Source organism: Epinephelus moara, chromosome 4 (assembly GCF_006386435.1).
Source record: "Epinephelus moara isolate mb chromosome 4, YSFRI_EMoa_1.0, whole genome shotgun sequence".
NCBI classification, from domain to species: Eukaryota; Metazoa; Chordata; class Actinopteri; order Perciformes; family Serranidae; genus Epinephelus; species Epinephelus moara.
The window spans coordinates 36738782-36754634 of NC_065509.1; the positions used below are offsets into that span (position 1 = coordinate 36738782).

Genomic DNA, 15853 nt, shown 5'->3' on the forward strand with positions numbered 1-15853 from the left:
ACGTATAAGATGGAAACACTTCAGACCAAGAACCTCAAAATTCTACGATAGCCTACTTAAGTATGCTACAGTATTTAGAGACTGTTCATTACTTATGAGAGAGGAGGGGGTGGTGCAAAAAAGGGAAAGTCATTTAAAAAAAATCTTACAAGCACTGGGGAAAGACTTATGTTTTTATTTTGGCTTAGGGGAGGGACATACTGTAGAACTTTAAATGACTGTATTTTGTATTTATTTTACTGCATATTGTTAACGATAATGTGCCTTCCAAACCCTCCAACAGGGTTAGAAGGTATATTCTTCTTTGAAGGTATAATCTTCAAAGTTACACAATTTATTTTTGCCAGAAACTGTAAAAAACGGAAATTATTGTTGAATTTTCAGATTTCCAATGGTCCTTGAAGCCATTATGTGGGACATACACTTCCATCAGAAAAAACAAAAACACATCTAAGCTTAAAATCGTGATATTTCATCAAAATCACTTTAGGCTATTTTACATGTCTCATTTAAATTGTTGCCAAAAATAAACTGTCTGAACTAACTAACCAGCATGCAGCACAAGCATGAACAGCCAAGGCTTTTTTTCAACTCCAGGAATTAGTCTTACACTTTTAACTTTCAAACGGTTAAAGTGTAGGTTTTTTAAAATTGATCTAATAATTTATGGTGGACAGAGAGTCATGCATTTTCGCCCAGTCACTCAGGGCGGATCATGGAAAAATATTTGTAGCTTGGGGAGGTTAAAACAAACAAACAAATAAACAAAAAAAATGAAGTCACACCCCAGCCACTCCCCTCCTCCAACAAGTTAAGAACAGTCCCTTAATAAACATTACCTGCAAACCAACCTAAAAAATAAATAAATTGAAATAAAACCCATGTAAATAACTTGTACTTTGGACAAGCATTTTTAAGTAAATTGCTGTTTCATGTTTATTAATTTCATAATTATTATGTGAAGCTAATGTTACTATTTGTTCCCTTAGTTATGGTATAACGGTTGGAGCTTTTATTTTGAAGGCGTAATGTCGGTAGCAGGCGTAAACAGCTAAAAACGTCGGAAAATGTCTATTTTGTGGTTGTTTGGCACCTTGCAAATGAGGACACAAGGTTTGTCAGTATTTCGTTTCATATTGTGTTTGATATTGAGTGATGATATCATGTTTGGTTGTAGTTGTAGTAAGTTTAAAGCAGGTGTGTGTGCGCACTAGCATAACTGCTACATTAGCTCAATGCTAATAGCTGCATCCGGTCAATTAGCATTTCTTCGGTTAGCTTTGATAACCGGAAGTGTCTAGGCGAAATAAGGGAAAGTGTGACTAACATAAGTGAGGTGAAGGTGCATTTTATTTGAGATTTATATGACATTTGAAGTTTTTTTTATCTGGAGGAGTTCAGAGTGCTCTGACAAAACACAAGGCACCTAGAGAGCAGCGTAACGATCCACGCCGTTGCCCTGGGTAACATGTTGCTTTATTGTGATCAACATGGCCACTGAAGGTTATTATGAGTAGCTAAATCTCACATACACTGTCATGCTGCTTTTGATAGCACCAAATAGGTATTAAAACACGGTTAAAATGTTTTAAAGAGTTTTTAAAGTTAAAGTAACAAACAGACGTCATTTAGAGACGGACTAATGCATTGTTTGTTTTGATCTCCTGGATGGGATTTGTAGATACTCTAAAAGATATAGAACAATGCCGGCGTTATCATTTGATACCAATACAGATGCTATTTGTCACAGGAGGTATTTTGATATCTGTGCCATGTTAGTCATATTTTCTGTCATTAAATCTAGTTCAAGGAGCAGAGTATAGAAATTAGCTTTACAGAACAAGGCCATCCATAGTTGCAGAGTGAGATTGCAAAGAGCTTCTGTGTCTGTGTGTGTGAGTGTGTGTGTGTGTGTGTGTGTGTGTGCAGAGAGAGAGAGCATGTTGTTCACCCTTCACTTGACTGTCAATCCCAGGAGCTCCCGCCCCCTCATGGTGCTGGATTATGGGTTGAACTCGATCTGAATGCGGAGTAGCACTGAAGTCTGTTTCTGTCTGTGTCTGTTTTGTCCTGGTGTGTCACTCTTCTCCGTCAGTCTCCTCTGAAATAGATGTATTCATATGAAACAGACACCACACACATGCTGGCTGTTCACACCTGCTGATTCTCACAGTATGACACAGTTAGTCAAACACACACAGACACACACGGCAGCTCATGCAGTCCGTTCCCAGTGGACAGCTGGCCAGTGATACATGCACATACTCAGAAAGATACTCTGGCATGTTTCCACATATCCATTTGTTGTACAGCGAGGGTGACTGTTCTGTCATTTGGACAATTACAGTGATTGACCTAATGGGGGCGCTATAATTACTGGTCAACATTTATAACAATACATGATGTTTTTGACACAGTTTGTCCAGTTTTTGGTGAAACTTGCACCATTGACACATTTGGCTCAGTGTTTTGGTGCTGAAGTTTTTAAGAGTAATCTGGTTGAGATGATAAGAATGATTCCAAATATTAGAAGGGTGTTACCACTTTATCAATAACAGTTTTGATTGTTAATTAATGAAGAAAAAATGCCAAACATTTGCTGCCTTATGCTTCTCAAATGTGACGACTCGCTGCTTCTTGTTGTTGCACATGATTGTAAATTTAAACTAATACATTTGGGGTTTTTAACAAGCAATTTGAAGATGTCTTATTGGGCTCTGGGGAATTGTGATTGGCATTTTTCCCACTTTTTTGACATTTTATAGACCAAACTATTTTAAACAACTTAAAAAAAAGACAGTTACAAGATTGATTAATGATGAAAACGATTATTAGTTGCAGCCATCCTGGAAAAATATTGTATCTTGTTACAGTTTTTAGGCATCATCTGTTGGGGTGATGTTTATTTGGACAAACTGTGTTATTTTCGGTAGAATTTTGGAATAAAAATATTATATTTGGATGAAAATTGAAACATGTTTGGAAACTTATACTTAATTTATTTGCATGTGATCTTTCTAGAAGGGACAAATCTTCTAAAATGCCTCATAATTGTTAAAAGTCCCAGTTCAGTCTGTAGTTCACAGTTCAGCTGATTGGTTTGGCATCCAAAAGACCTCCCTGCTAACTCATGACCACGTATTGATTGAGCAGCAGGATGAAGGTCCAGGTTTAGGACCACATCCCTTCCTCTTTGCAACAGACTCGCGGTGTTTGAGACACGTTGACCTGCGAGGCGCCCTGGTCGCTGCTTATTGGGCTTGACACTGCTCGATGGTGACATCGCTAATTGTCAACATCTGGAAAGTGCTTGCCATCCCTCAGCCCTGCACAGAATGAAACGTAGTGATCTGTCATAACGTGTCAGAGGAAATTAGCATCAGTCGAACGTCAGTGGGTGGAGGGGCAAGGGAGAGGGAGGAGAGGGGGTCGTCCCGCCGACATTATGTGAGGTTTTTGGAAGGAGGGGGAGAAGGGTAAACGGCTGTTAGGAGGGTCATTTCAGGGCAAAGAGATTTACATTGATGTGTTTCCTCTCAGAGTCTACTTTTACTGCTGCCTCTGTTGCTCTTTACAGCTATCAGCACGAGTACTACAACTACTGCCATTATTACCACTTCTAAATTTACAGTCAGGCATACTACTAGTATGCCTGAAGTACTAATAGCCTACTGCTAGTGTTACAACTACCACCACCACTACAAATAAATAATAATAACATGTACAATCAATATACTGTTGTTACTGTTGTGATGCTGGTACTACAGCTACTAATACTACTTGTAGTGTTATCACTACTACTACAGCAGTTACTACTACTGTTGTTTCTATTACCACCTCCACTTTAGCTGCTACTCATAGCCTAATGATAGTGCTACAACCACTACTACTATTACTACTAAGAATAAAAAAAATTATAATATATACAATTACTTTCACTATTGTTACTGTTGTAATGCTGATACTACAGCTACTAATACTACTTTTAGTGTTATCGCCACTACTACTACTACTACTACTACTACTACTACAGCAAATACTACTATTGTTGTTTCTAGTACCACCTCCACTTTAGCTGCTACTTATAGCCTAATGCTAGTGTTACAACCACTACTACTACTACTACTAATACAAATAATATATACTATTACTATTGCTGTTGTTACTATTGTGATGTGATGTCTACAGCTACTAATGCTACTGCTAGTATTAACCACTACCACTACAGCAATTACTACTTCTATTATTACCATTACCACTTCTGCTTTAGCCTCTACTAATAGCCTACTGCTGGTACAGTTGCAACCAAAATGTCTACTACTACTACTACTACTACTACTACTACAGCAAATACTACTATTGTTGTTTCTAGTACCACCTCCACTTTAGCTGCTGCTAATAGCCTAATGCTAGTGTTATAACCACTACTACTACTACTACTACTATACTACAGATAATAAAATATGCAATAACTATTATTGTTGTTACTATTGTGTAATAAAATATGCAATAACTATTATTGTTGTTACTATTGTGATGTTTCTCTATAGCTAGTAATACTACTACTAGTGTGACCACCACCACCACCACCACTACTACTACTACTATACTACAGATAATAAAATATGCAATAACTATTATTGTTGTTACTATTGTGATGTTTCTCTATAGCTAGTAATACTACTACTAGTGTGACCACCACCACCACTACTACTACTACTACTACTACTACTACTACTACATCAATTACTATTTCTATTGTTACCATTATCACTGCTGCTTTAGCCACTACCAATAGCACACTGCTAGTAAGCAGCAACCAAAAAGTCTAGTACTACTACAGCAATTACTACTACTATTGTTACTATTACCACTTCCACCTAAGCTGCTACTAATAGCCTAATGCTAGTGTTGCAACCACCACCACTACTATTACTACTACTACTACTACTACTAATAATAATAATAATAAAATAATAATATAATTATTGTTACTATTGTGATGTTTTCTCTACAGCTACAAATACCACAACATCAGTTACTGTTTCTATTGTTACTATCACTTCTGCTTTAGCTGCTACTAATAGCCTAATGCTAATACGGTTACAACCAAAAAGTCTACTACTACTACTAGTATTAATACTTATCCTACCGTGGTTTCATCTCCGCTTACTATGACCACATCTAGGCTACAAGCACTGTTTCACTACAGCCACTGCTGCTATTTTTATTGTTACCGATATGACCAGTACTGCAACAGGTGCCAAAACTGTCTGTATTGCTGGAATTACAGCCCAAACTGCTGATACTTTAACTGCAACTATTGCTGTACCTATTATCCTTGCTATTAGGTTACTACTATGGTTGCTACTACCACTACCATTACTTCTACTAATGATACTACCACAATAATGGCATTCAAGTGTGTGCATTATTTGACAGTTTAAGTAAATCACTTGTATTTTTTGATACATGAAGACAAATACCCGTAAAAACATACAAATCCACCGCCACCACCCCCACTACTACAAATAATGATGATGATAATAATAGCAATGACATGTATAATAATGATAGGAATATAACGTTGAAGGTGAAAGTTAAAGCTCACCTGCTGTAGAAAGTAGAAGCAGCAGTGAATTTTAAAGCTGTTGGACCTCGCCTTGTAATTCAGACTTGTAGGAGCCTCAGGCAGGGCTCTCCCAAAGTCCAGGCTTAAGAAAAGTAAAGGGTGTTACCAGGCTTTGGCTTTACATCGACCTGTATGTGAGGCTTAGACCAGCAGCCAGCATTGAGATCACTTTTTTGAACCTGATTTATAGACTCATTTTTATATTCCTTTTATTCCTTCATGTAGCTGTTAGCCTTTTGTTCTTATCCTTCCATGTTGTGATGTCTTTTTACGGCCCTGTCATAATTTGTTTTATGCATCTAATGTGTTTGACTGGTTTACAGTTTGTACTTGAACCCTTTGGTAAACTCAAATGTAATAACGGTAATTTAAAAAAAGGCTCATAAAATTAATTTTAATGAAAAGCAACAAACGAGCCAATGTACAATAAAGGGAATACTTGCCCTGCTGACTTCATATACCAAAAAAAAAAAAAAACTGTTCTTTTTTTTTATCTTGTCTCGTAGAAAAGCCGGCATGGTCACAATATCTTTGTCTTATCAGAATGAATCAATATTGAATTTATGTAAAAAAAATGCAGCAGCACAAGAGCAACAACCTGGATAAAGGAAATTCACTGGGTTATTAAATAATAACCCAAACTGAAATAACCCGCGGTCCTTCAGAGGACAAAGAGATACCTTTAGTGACATGCTTTTATATGCTGAATATTCTGTATATTTAAAGATATTTCATGAATGAAAGATAATTATTCTTTAGAAAAACATAGTGTTGATTAAGCCTGAGGAAGCCCTGCTCATGTCTAACTGTTGTATTCTTTTTGTCCTTTAACAGGAAAGTGACAGTTTGTGGTGGGACGCCTTCGCTACAGAGTTTTTTGAGGAGGACGCCACTCTCACGCTCTCCTTCTGCCTCGAAGATGGACCAAAGAGATACAGTAAGAGTCCTTTGATATTGCACCAATCACCAGTAATGCCATAATTATGTTACTTAATTCTAAACTAGTCTTTTAGTTCAGTTTAAACTTATTATTCTTTAAGTAAGTTTATTTTCTGTGTTTTATGTTAAATTGGAATAACTGTCCAACGGCTGGTTTGTGCGTTTATGATGTTTCAATCTACAAAACCTTCACCAGGCATCTATTTTTTTTCCACTTCCTATTGAAGTCACACTGCCCTCCCACGCATCTGTCGTACATTCTGTTCTGAGGAGATTTTTGTTGTATTGTATGTTTATATGTCATAAATTCTGGCATCCCGCTTTCTTGAAAGGGTCTTAAACCGGCAACCTCCTGGTAACATGCCCATGTCTGTCAGTGTTAGGGTTGCTGGTGTCTCAATAAGACTGTCACAGATGTTTAGTAGCTGAAAAGGACAAACCACCATAATGTAGCAGGGCTGAATTTTAGAAAAAACAAACAACCCTCATACTCAGAAACCTCAATCTGTGGTGTTCAATCATCCCACAGACTGTTTTTTTGATGAAATGGGGGCAAATGTTATTTGGTATTTACACTTTGCTTCAACCTGCTTTGTCTACTTCCACTTAAGTTATTGATTTCCCACATTTCCCAAAATGCCTTTTGAACAACTCTAAGAAGCAAAACGTAAAGTGTTAACCTAAAAAGAAAAGATCTATACAACTGAGTCAAACATTTCTGCATGGTGCTGTACTGCGTCTGCTGTCACTGAGAAAATTGGTATCTCTCCCTCTTCTAACAATAGTTTTTTCTCTGTGTGTGATTGCTGAACATTGGTGCAACATCACACGTAACTACTGGTAACCTCTTTCTGACAATTTCATCACAGGGCCTTTATTGTGGCCTGTGCTTTTTAAATAAAGATGTAAATGTAAACCACAGTCTTGAAAATAGGCAAATTATTGGGTATATCTGTATTGAAACGCTTCACAAAACATCTGCTTTCGTGCGCACTCATAATGGCGGTTCTTTATGACAAGTGTGTCGCTATCTTGGCAGTCTTTACCAAGAGGAGTGCAGAACAACCTGATACCATATCTGTATTGTAAATGTTTTATTTTCTGTACAGTTGAGGAGTTGGAGGGTACAAGTTGTAAAAGCTGTGTTTATTTTCTGCATAGACAGTGTAATGTGACTTGCAGTGTGAGTATGTTAAGGCTTGGATGGACGCAAATCTCTGTTGTTGAATTATAAGAAAACAAAAGAGCTGGTGTGTTACAATATATTTGACTCTTAGGCAAAAAGTCAATTGCACAACAATGTATACATGAAAACCTAAGAGGAGAAGTCAACTACGACTTCCAAGGAGCATTTCAGTGACAAACATTCAGTCAGATACTTTAAAATGTATTGTGATACTAATGTTGATGATAACATGATATAACATTTAGCAGTTTAAATCAGGTCATTTTTTAATTCTGTGTCGTTTTGGTTTAAGTCAGCAAATTGCACGTAGGGCTCGGACATATGGAGAAAATAAAATAGCTTTTTATTTTTTACCTTATACCTTGATACTGATATTGTACGGTTAACTATTGGTGAGCCAACTACTAAACCAAGCTAACGGAATAAAACATGATTTCTTAGAAACTCTATATACATTATTAAAACTGCAAGCCACCACGGTAGCCTATAGTATCCTCATGTTATCAAGGAGATGCCCTTGTTTCTGTGTTAAAGAATATTGACGATATCAGTGAAAGAAAACTTTCAAATGGGAATTAATAAGGTGGGGCTGCTGAGAGTTAGATGGGAAGATTAATAACTCTTTCATGTCTCTAAGTTAAGTATGAAGCTGGAGCCAGGAGGCAATTAGCTTAGCTTAGTATAGAGACTGGAAAGCAAAGGATACAGCTAGCCTGTCTCTGTGCAAAGTTTAAAAATACTTCTTAAGCACATTAATTAACGTTAAGAGAGATGTAAAAATTACATCATGATTGTGTTTTAGAGGGAGCACAGAAGTCAGGGGCAGTTAAAAGTGTTTGTCAGGAAATAGTTCCACCACATAACCCTCCTAATCCACAAGTTGTTAATGACCAAGCTTTAGAGGTGTTCGTAGGAATATGTTTTAACTTAAGAGAGTCTGGCTAGCTGTTTCTAGTGTTTTTTCCCAGTCTTTTGCCATTTTAAAGTCAGTTTTGCACGCCCAGGACTTTCGTTCACGATAATACTGGTATAAAATATGAAAAATTCATATCGTGATACTCCACGATACTTCGACTTGTTGACATATTGACGTCACACTGTTACCCATGGCAACAACAAGCATGGTTAAAAGCAAAATTATTCGTGACTCCGCGGTGGTTCCAAAAAGAGGAGCAGCTTCAGCAGTGTGGAATAAACTGTGGTGTCCTGAATGTTTTATCAGTGTGGAATAAACTGTGGTGTCCTGAATGTTTTATGCACAGCCCCGGACTTCTCAGACTCTTTTAGTGACTTACCGCTCAGAGCGAACTCATTCAGCGGCTCCTCTGGCAGCAGCACAGCATCTCTACCTCTCCTCTTGCTGTGCGCACACGGGAGTCGGTGTCGTCAAGTCACTTTGTCATAAGCCTTCTGTAATGTAAACCTACGTGACGCTCGCGACTCAACAAAAATCATAACAGCCTGTCACAGGTTACAGCGTGATGATTAGAGGAGAAATGGCAGAGCTTAAAGGTCCAGGTGGAAAAAACACAACTCAATGATTTAGGATTTTACTAAAAGAAGGAAATCACCTGTTGATTTATATATATAGATCACAGGGTACATTTGTTTGTATTTGGGAGCTGTTTAAATGTGTAATTTGTGGTGATTTTGTTGAACTATTAATGTTGTATACAGAATCTGAATCTCACTCTGAGCTACTGTTGTTGTTCACAAACTAAAGAAATGAGAATTTTCTTTATTTATTTTGGTACTGAATACTGTAAAACTTTATCACTTATTTTGTTGCAATTCTAAGAATAAAATATGTTTTTTTGATAATTTGTCATATTGTCAGGAATATTGTTATTGCAAAAATACCCTGAAATGACATAATTTTAGGGCCATATCGCCCACCCCAGGTTCAGATAACAGACAGATGTTAATTACTGAGCTTTAGAGATGTTGGTAGTCATGTTTTTGAATTACAGTTTGAGCCAGGCTAGCTGTTTCCCCTTGTTTCCAGTCTTAATGCTAAGCTAAGCTAACCGCCTCCTGGCTCTAGCTCCATACTGAATGCACAGGCATGAGTACAACAACACTTCATTCTGTTCACCCAAGTTAGAAACACCAAGACAGCAGCAGCAGTATGTGGTCTACAGCAGCAAATGACAGAGCAGAGGCTGTTATTGAGTTTGTGATATTGTCCCCTTCATCTCATCTGCATAGGTTCGTGTTTTGATATCTGAAACATATTGAATATCACACAGACATAGATAAGGACGTGGTGCTCTGAAATGAGCAGATGTGTGTGGTGTCTGCTGTGTTTGTGTGTTAGTGTTAGTGTGTGTGTGTGATTCAGCTCAGTCATGGAGTCGGACGAGAGAGAGAGAGAGAGAGGGAGTGGAGGATTGTTGTGAGCCGGTCCTCGGTTTGCTTTTCAAATGTAAAAATAAAAATCCCCAGTGGTGTCGAGACGGTAACCCTGTTCCCCCGGGAACGGGAGGCTTAACACCATGGCGATGATGACTCACCGTCAGTCGCAAGCCTTCCTCGATTCACATTCAGGTGCGCTAAGTTACACACATTCACACACACGCACAAACACACAAACATCATCCAGGAAAAATCCACCACCCTCATATGTACCCAGCTACCGATTTGACTCAAAGAAAAACTAAGACTGACACCTTCTTTAAGTGATGTTGTCTGACTGTGTTCACACTGGCAGCATTATATGTAGAGAGCAGCAGATCAATGTATCATACAGCAGTGATTGTTATATGAGTTCCAGTTAGCCATGGTTCAGGGCTCAGTAATGTCATTAATTTTAGCTGCAGCCACCAAACAATGTGCAATGATTCAGCAGGTAGGAGGACCTCAGTGTCTTGCTCAAGGTTACTTAAAAGTTTGTGAGGAGAATGATCTGTTGGTTAACTCACCATAAATGATGATAGCGTAGACACAAAATCATCCCTAGTGCACTACTGCCTTCATTTCAGAAGTGAGAAAATGAGGAGTCATAAAAGGAATTATTTTTAAATGCTTATTTACATCTTGTATTTTTTGTTTTTATATCAAATGATGGTTTAAAACCAGTTTGGTTTACTTTGATATGTACTATATTTTAAGTTATGTCAGCACCCTATGCTAATTTTGTTCAGCTATCTGCCAATTCTCAATGATTCAGTTAATTTAGTCCAAAAAAACATTAGAAAAATGTGAAAAAATCCCATTTCCAAGTTTCTAAAAGCCCAAGCTGACGTTTTCATATTGCTTTATCTCTGTTGCCGAGTCCAAAACCCAAAAATATTTCATTTACTCTCATAGAAAACCAGCAAATATTCACAAATGATTAAGTAAATCAAGTGAATTGTTGGCATTTGTGCGAAAAAGATTTACATTATAGTTCCCAATTCATTTTCTGTTGATTGATCTGATACTTAAAAGTAAAAAATGATTGAAACTGAAATCCATTTTATAACTGCATATCAGCAAAAAGATTTAACCTCATAAATACTGAATTCTTCAGTGTTTCATTTACTGTTTGGTTTGTGTTTGAGATACAAACACGACTGCATACGGTTTTTTACTTCATAATGGGAACAGATGCTTATGCTTAAAATGCTCATTTCACTGTCAACTCATATCTAAATGAATGTATTCAAAAAATGTAAAGAAAACTAGAATACATTTAAATTAAATTCTATGAAGCAAAGTCAGTTGAGCAGACTGGGCGAATGTGAACCATATATAATATGAAAATTATGCACCATAAGCTGTAAGGGTTTTTTCTATACTGTGCCTATAGAGTGTGAACATGGTGGTGACAAAAAGCACAAGACGAATAATGTATGCAAATGTAAATATATACTAATATGTGTCTCAGCATTTTTACCGGAGTGTTAGACAGTTGGAGTATTTGAATATGTTGTTTTTTAGGTACAACTCTACCTTTTCTCCCTGAAGCTTTTTTCCTTCACCTTTTCTATTACACAAAATCATTCTTGTGGCAAGGAAATTTCTGTCCTGTGTGTTATCAGGGGGCTTTGGACTCCTGCATCCTTTGTTTTTGTGATTTTACTGTCGGCAGTCCAGAAATTTAAGCTCACTCTGCTCATTGTTAGTCGCTCTGTCCAAGAGCATCAGCTAACTGCCTAACATATAAAATGTAAATGTGACCGCCAGTGGCCTTACTCTGAAATAATCTTTGCTTGCAGCCCCATAAAAAGAGCTTATATGTATGTAGTTGTGGCCACGCAGGTCAGTACAACACTGACCAGTGGAGATGTGAGGGTGTGGGAGGTGGAGAGTGGTTAGCAGCGGTCATCCATACATGTTGGAAGAGTTACAACAAAAGGTTGTAGAATTTTTCAGTGGAATTAAGTCTCTTCAGACAGTTTGTTGGAGTTGGACATAGTGTTTACCAAACTTCTCAGTATGCTGCGGTATGGATTTTATGTGAATCCTAAGGGTAATTGTGCTTAATGTTATAGAGCTTATTTTAGCTCCACAGTATCACACATTTGTCCTGGCATTTCTAAACTAAAGAGGAAACATTTCTGTTGTTAAAGATCAAACGTACTAAGCTAATAAAAAGGGCAAGTCTTTATATTTGTGTTTTATAACACAGCCACAGCATTAAAAAAACATATTTGAGGTTATTTGTTTGTTAAATATCCCATTAAAGCAATCATTTAATTTCCCTCAGAGACACTTTCTGTGTAGCGTATGGAGGTATAAGTGTAAGAACTCCAATCCTCGTTCAAACTGAATCATATTTTTTGAGTCATACAGCAGCTTATACGATAATTACAAGGAAACAATCATGTCACTCCAGTCTGAGGTGCTCTAATTTCATAACGTTCAGCAGAGGAAAAATAAGAAAAGCCAATTTGCCTAATCTGTTTTTTTATTGCACGGACCTGTGTTAAGGTGTTTTGTAACTCGTCTCCAGCTGGCGTTCATTGTGGCCTCTCAGAGGAAACAGATCATATTGGAAATGTCTGCGTGTTAATTGTTGGAGGATGAACACTAATGCATTTATGTCCTCCATGAGCCTCAGATTCTTTATGCTGAAATCTGTTCTGATCCTCAACGAGGGCTGATCAATTAGTCGATAGTGAGAAAGCTCAACATTAACTTTGTCAGTTTTGATAATTGATGAATATGTTAGAAATTTATCAAGCAAAAATGCAAACTATTTGCTCTGTCCTGCTTCTCAAAATATGCGGATGTGCTGCTTTTCTGTTATATAATGAGTTTTTGACTGTTAGTAGGACAAAACATGCTCACGCTCAGACAAATTATTATGGGAATTTTTTACTATTTCCTGCTATTTTTCAGACAAAATGATCGACACAACCACATGCCGCATAACATAAACATAAAGTTTTAGTTAAATAGATGTCTAGTATGTCAATATATATCGCGTGAATTTGCCACAGCTCATGAAAATTGGGGATTCAAGTCTTTTGCACTTAAGCAGAAGACGGAAGCATGGCTGTTAAAAGGGAAAAGAACATCTTCCCAGCTAGAGTATATTTTTCCATTGATTGTGTGATTCAAACCAGCAACCTTATTGGCACAACCCTGTTTCTCTAACCCCCATTAGTCCTACTCTTGCTTTTAATGATAAATCCACCTCACTGTGGCTTCAGACTGTATCTCATGTAGTGCTGGAACAATCAGTAGATTAAACAATTAGTTTTCAACAGAAAATGAGTCAATAAATTGAGAACTGATTAAACGTTTGACTCAATTATCAAGCAGAAATGCCAATCACTCACTGATTCTCACATGGGAGGATTTTTCTGTTTTCCTGTTTCTGTTTAAAATAATTGTAAACAGAATATCTTTTCAATTTGAAGGCGCCGCTTCGGGCTCAGGAAACTGTGATGCGCAATTTTCACTGCTTTCTCACATTTTTACTGAATGATTATTTGATTAATCAAGAAATAATCAACAGATTAATTGATGATTAACACGACTATTGGTTGCAACCTTATTCTCAAACTCAGGGCATTTTTCGTTGGCTGCTGTGGCTAATGTATCCCCAAATTTAACAGTAATTTTACTGCTCTACCCGCTAACTAGAGGCTTAAAGATAGAAAACCCTCAAATGACAGTTTGGTGAAATGGCAGCGATTTGACAGTCTTAAGAGCCAGAGCATGTGGCTGCTGTCTGAATAATTCCCCACCCTGTGTCACTAATGAAAAGCAAACTTCACCGGATCGTCTGTTGTGTCTAATTGTAATCTACATGTATCAGTAACAATAACCATGTCAGAAGACGACATAAGCAGCTTATCCAGACAGATTGCATTATTTCTTGTGACGCCTTGTTCTCGCAAAGATCTAAAGAGCACTAAATGTGAGCTGTGAGAATTTGTAGTTCCCAGTATGTCATAACATTTTACAGTGTCTTTGGAAATAAAACTTATTAAAGCTCCGCATTGCGATGACAGTATATTGCTTTAATAAAAGTTAATATTTTTAATGTGTGCATCATGTTTCATCTTTGGAGGGAGAGTGTTTTGGTGCATTTTTGTGTACCCCAACAACAATTCTCAATTGTAAAACAATTCTCCATCGGTGCAGGCCAATTATTGTTTTCTTCGCCGAATATTCAGAAACTCTAATTACACCCCCAATTGCCATGGCCTTAACATTCGCCCCAGTACCTTGTCTGGCTCTGCAATCTATGAGGCATCTGATGAAAGCTGCACTCCATGATGCAATCAAAGAGCAAGGCTCATTTTAGAAGTAGTTCAAACAAGAGAGGGAAAACTCTGCATGTTTAGTGGGCTGATTCAGGGCAAACTGCGAAAGTGATTCACAACACATTTACAATTCATCTAGTTATTCTTGCATTGCAGCACGCAATAATTGCAGCGATAAAATGACCACAGCTAATAATCTTTAAGCAAGCATGAGGACATAATGAGGAGGAAGAAAACACGGGGAAAGTGCTTTAATACGTGTGAAGGGATGAACCAAGCTGCCTCTGCCATGAAGTAAGCTTAACAAGGGACTCACTTGGTGCTATGAATTAAATCATGGAGTTTTTAATCAATAAACACATTATGTTCTGTATCTTCTTCTTAGGCCAGTCCTGCATGTACCAGCAACATAATAATGAGTCATAGTTTAGTTTGTTTGTATCTGAAAATGTTGTTATTAACAGCAAAACATTACTTTTTTAACAGATTTAAGTCCAATTATACACATGGCATTTTGAATTGTCAGATTATTAATGCTTGATTCTTGTATTTAGAAAAATAAATGTCAGGAGATTACTAACCATACAATATATGTACCGTAAAATGAAAACAATGGACTAAAAGGGGCTAAAAAGCTGCACAGAGCTGCAGGATTGCATGATCATTTTTGTTGTTACATCAGCACAAATGCGCCTTTCACATCACATGTAGTCATTTGACTTCACATTAATAAAAAATGATTGATGCAGCTTTAATGAATTTGATTAAGTCCCCAGTTGTGAAATAAGATACACTACAAAGCCCTTAAGCTTGTTCCTACAGGCATCTCAGTGTCACTTATGTTCGCTGTACTATGGATATGATTTTGTAACAACGTTGATGGCCAGTCTTAGTCAAGGATGCTACATATCTTATAGATATTACCAGCTATGGATTTGACATCAATCTGGATCGATATCAACAATTCAATATTATCGTGGATACATATAGTCTTTAAGATACGCCTTTATTTTGAAATTCCCATAGCATATTTCCATAGCTAGTGGCCGAGCACCACTAGCACTGTACCCGTTGACTGGGGTTTTGGAGTATCCCATTTCCGTTTGAGCATGTAAACACCATATACCGTTTATGAGAAAGCCGTATATGCTAGCTGGAGTACGAAAGAAACCAGGACCAGTGTTTCAAAGCAGGATTTTTGTGCACAATCTTCTATATGCCAATGTCACGGTGTGTCTTAGCTGGTCTTTGTAATCATATATAGTTGCTGTTTTGCGTTTTTATGATTCATTTGTAGCATTTATTAACATACTTTTGGGCTTTTCTTTGTAGTACTCTTATTTTGTGTTTGATATCGCTTGTTTTAGAGCTGTACATTTTTGTTTTGTATTTGTG

At 37.2% G+C, this 15853-nt stretch overlaps 1 protein-coding gene across 5 annotated transcripts in view; it reads left to right on the plus strand.

The window, feature by feature from the left end:
- ldb2a (LIM domain binding 2a) overlaps nt 1-15853 on the plus strand; it is a 130091-nt gene that overhangs the window by 27565 nt on the left and 86673 nt on the right. For all 5 annotated transcript variants that reach the window (XM_050042862.1, XM_050042863.1, XM_050042859.1 and 2 more), the window contains exon 2: nt 6467-6569. In XM_050042862.1, the coding sequence (XP_049898819.1) occupies nt 6467-6569 (103 nt within the window). The remainder of the gene's footprint in view (nt 1-6466; nt 6570-15853) is intronic.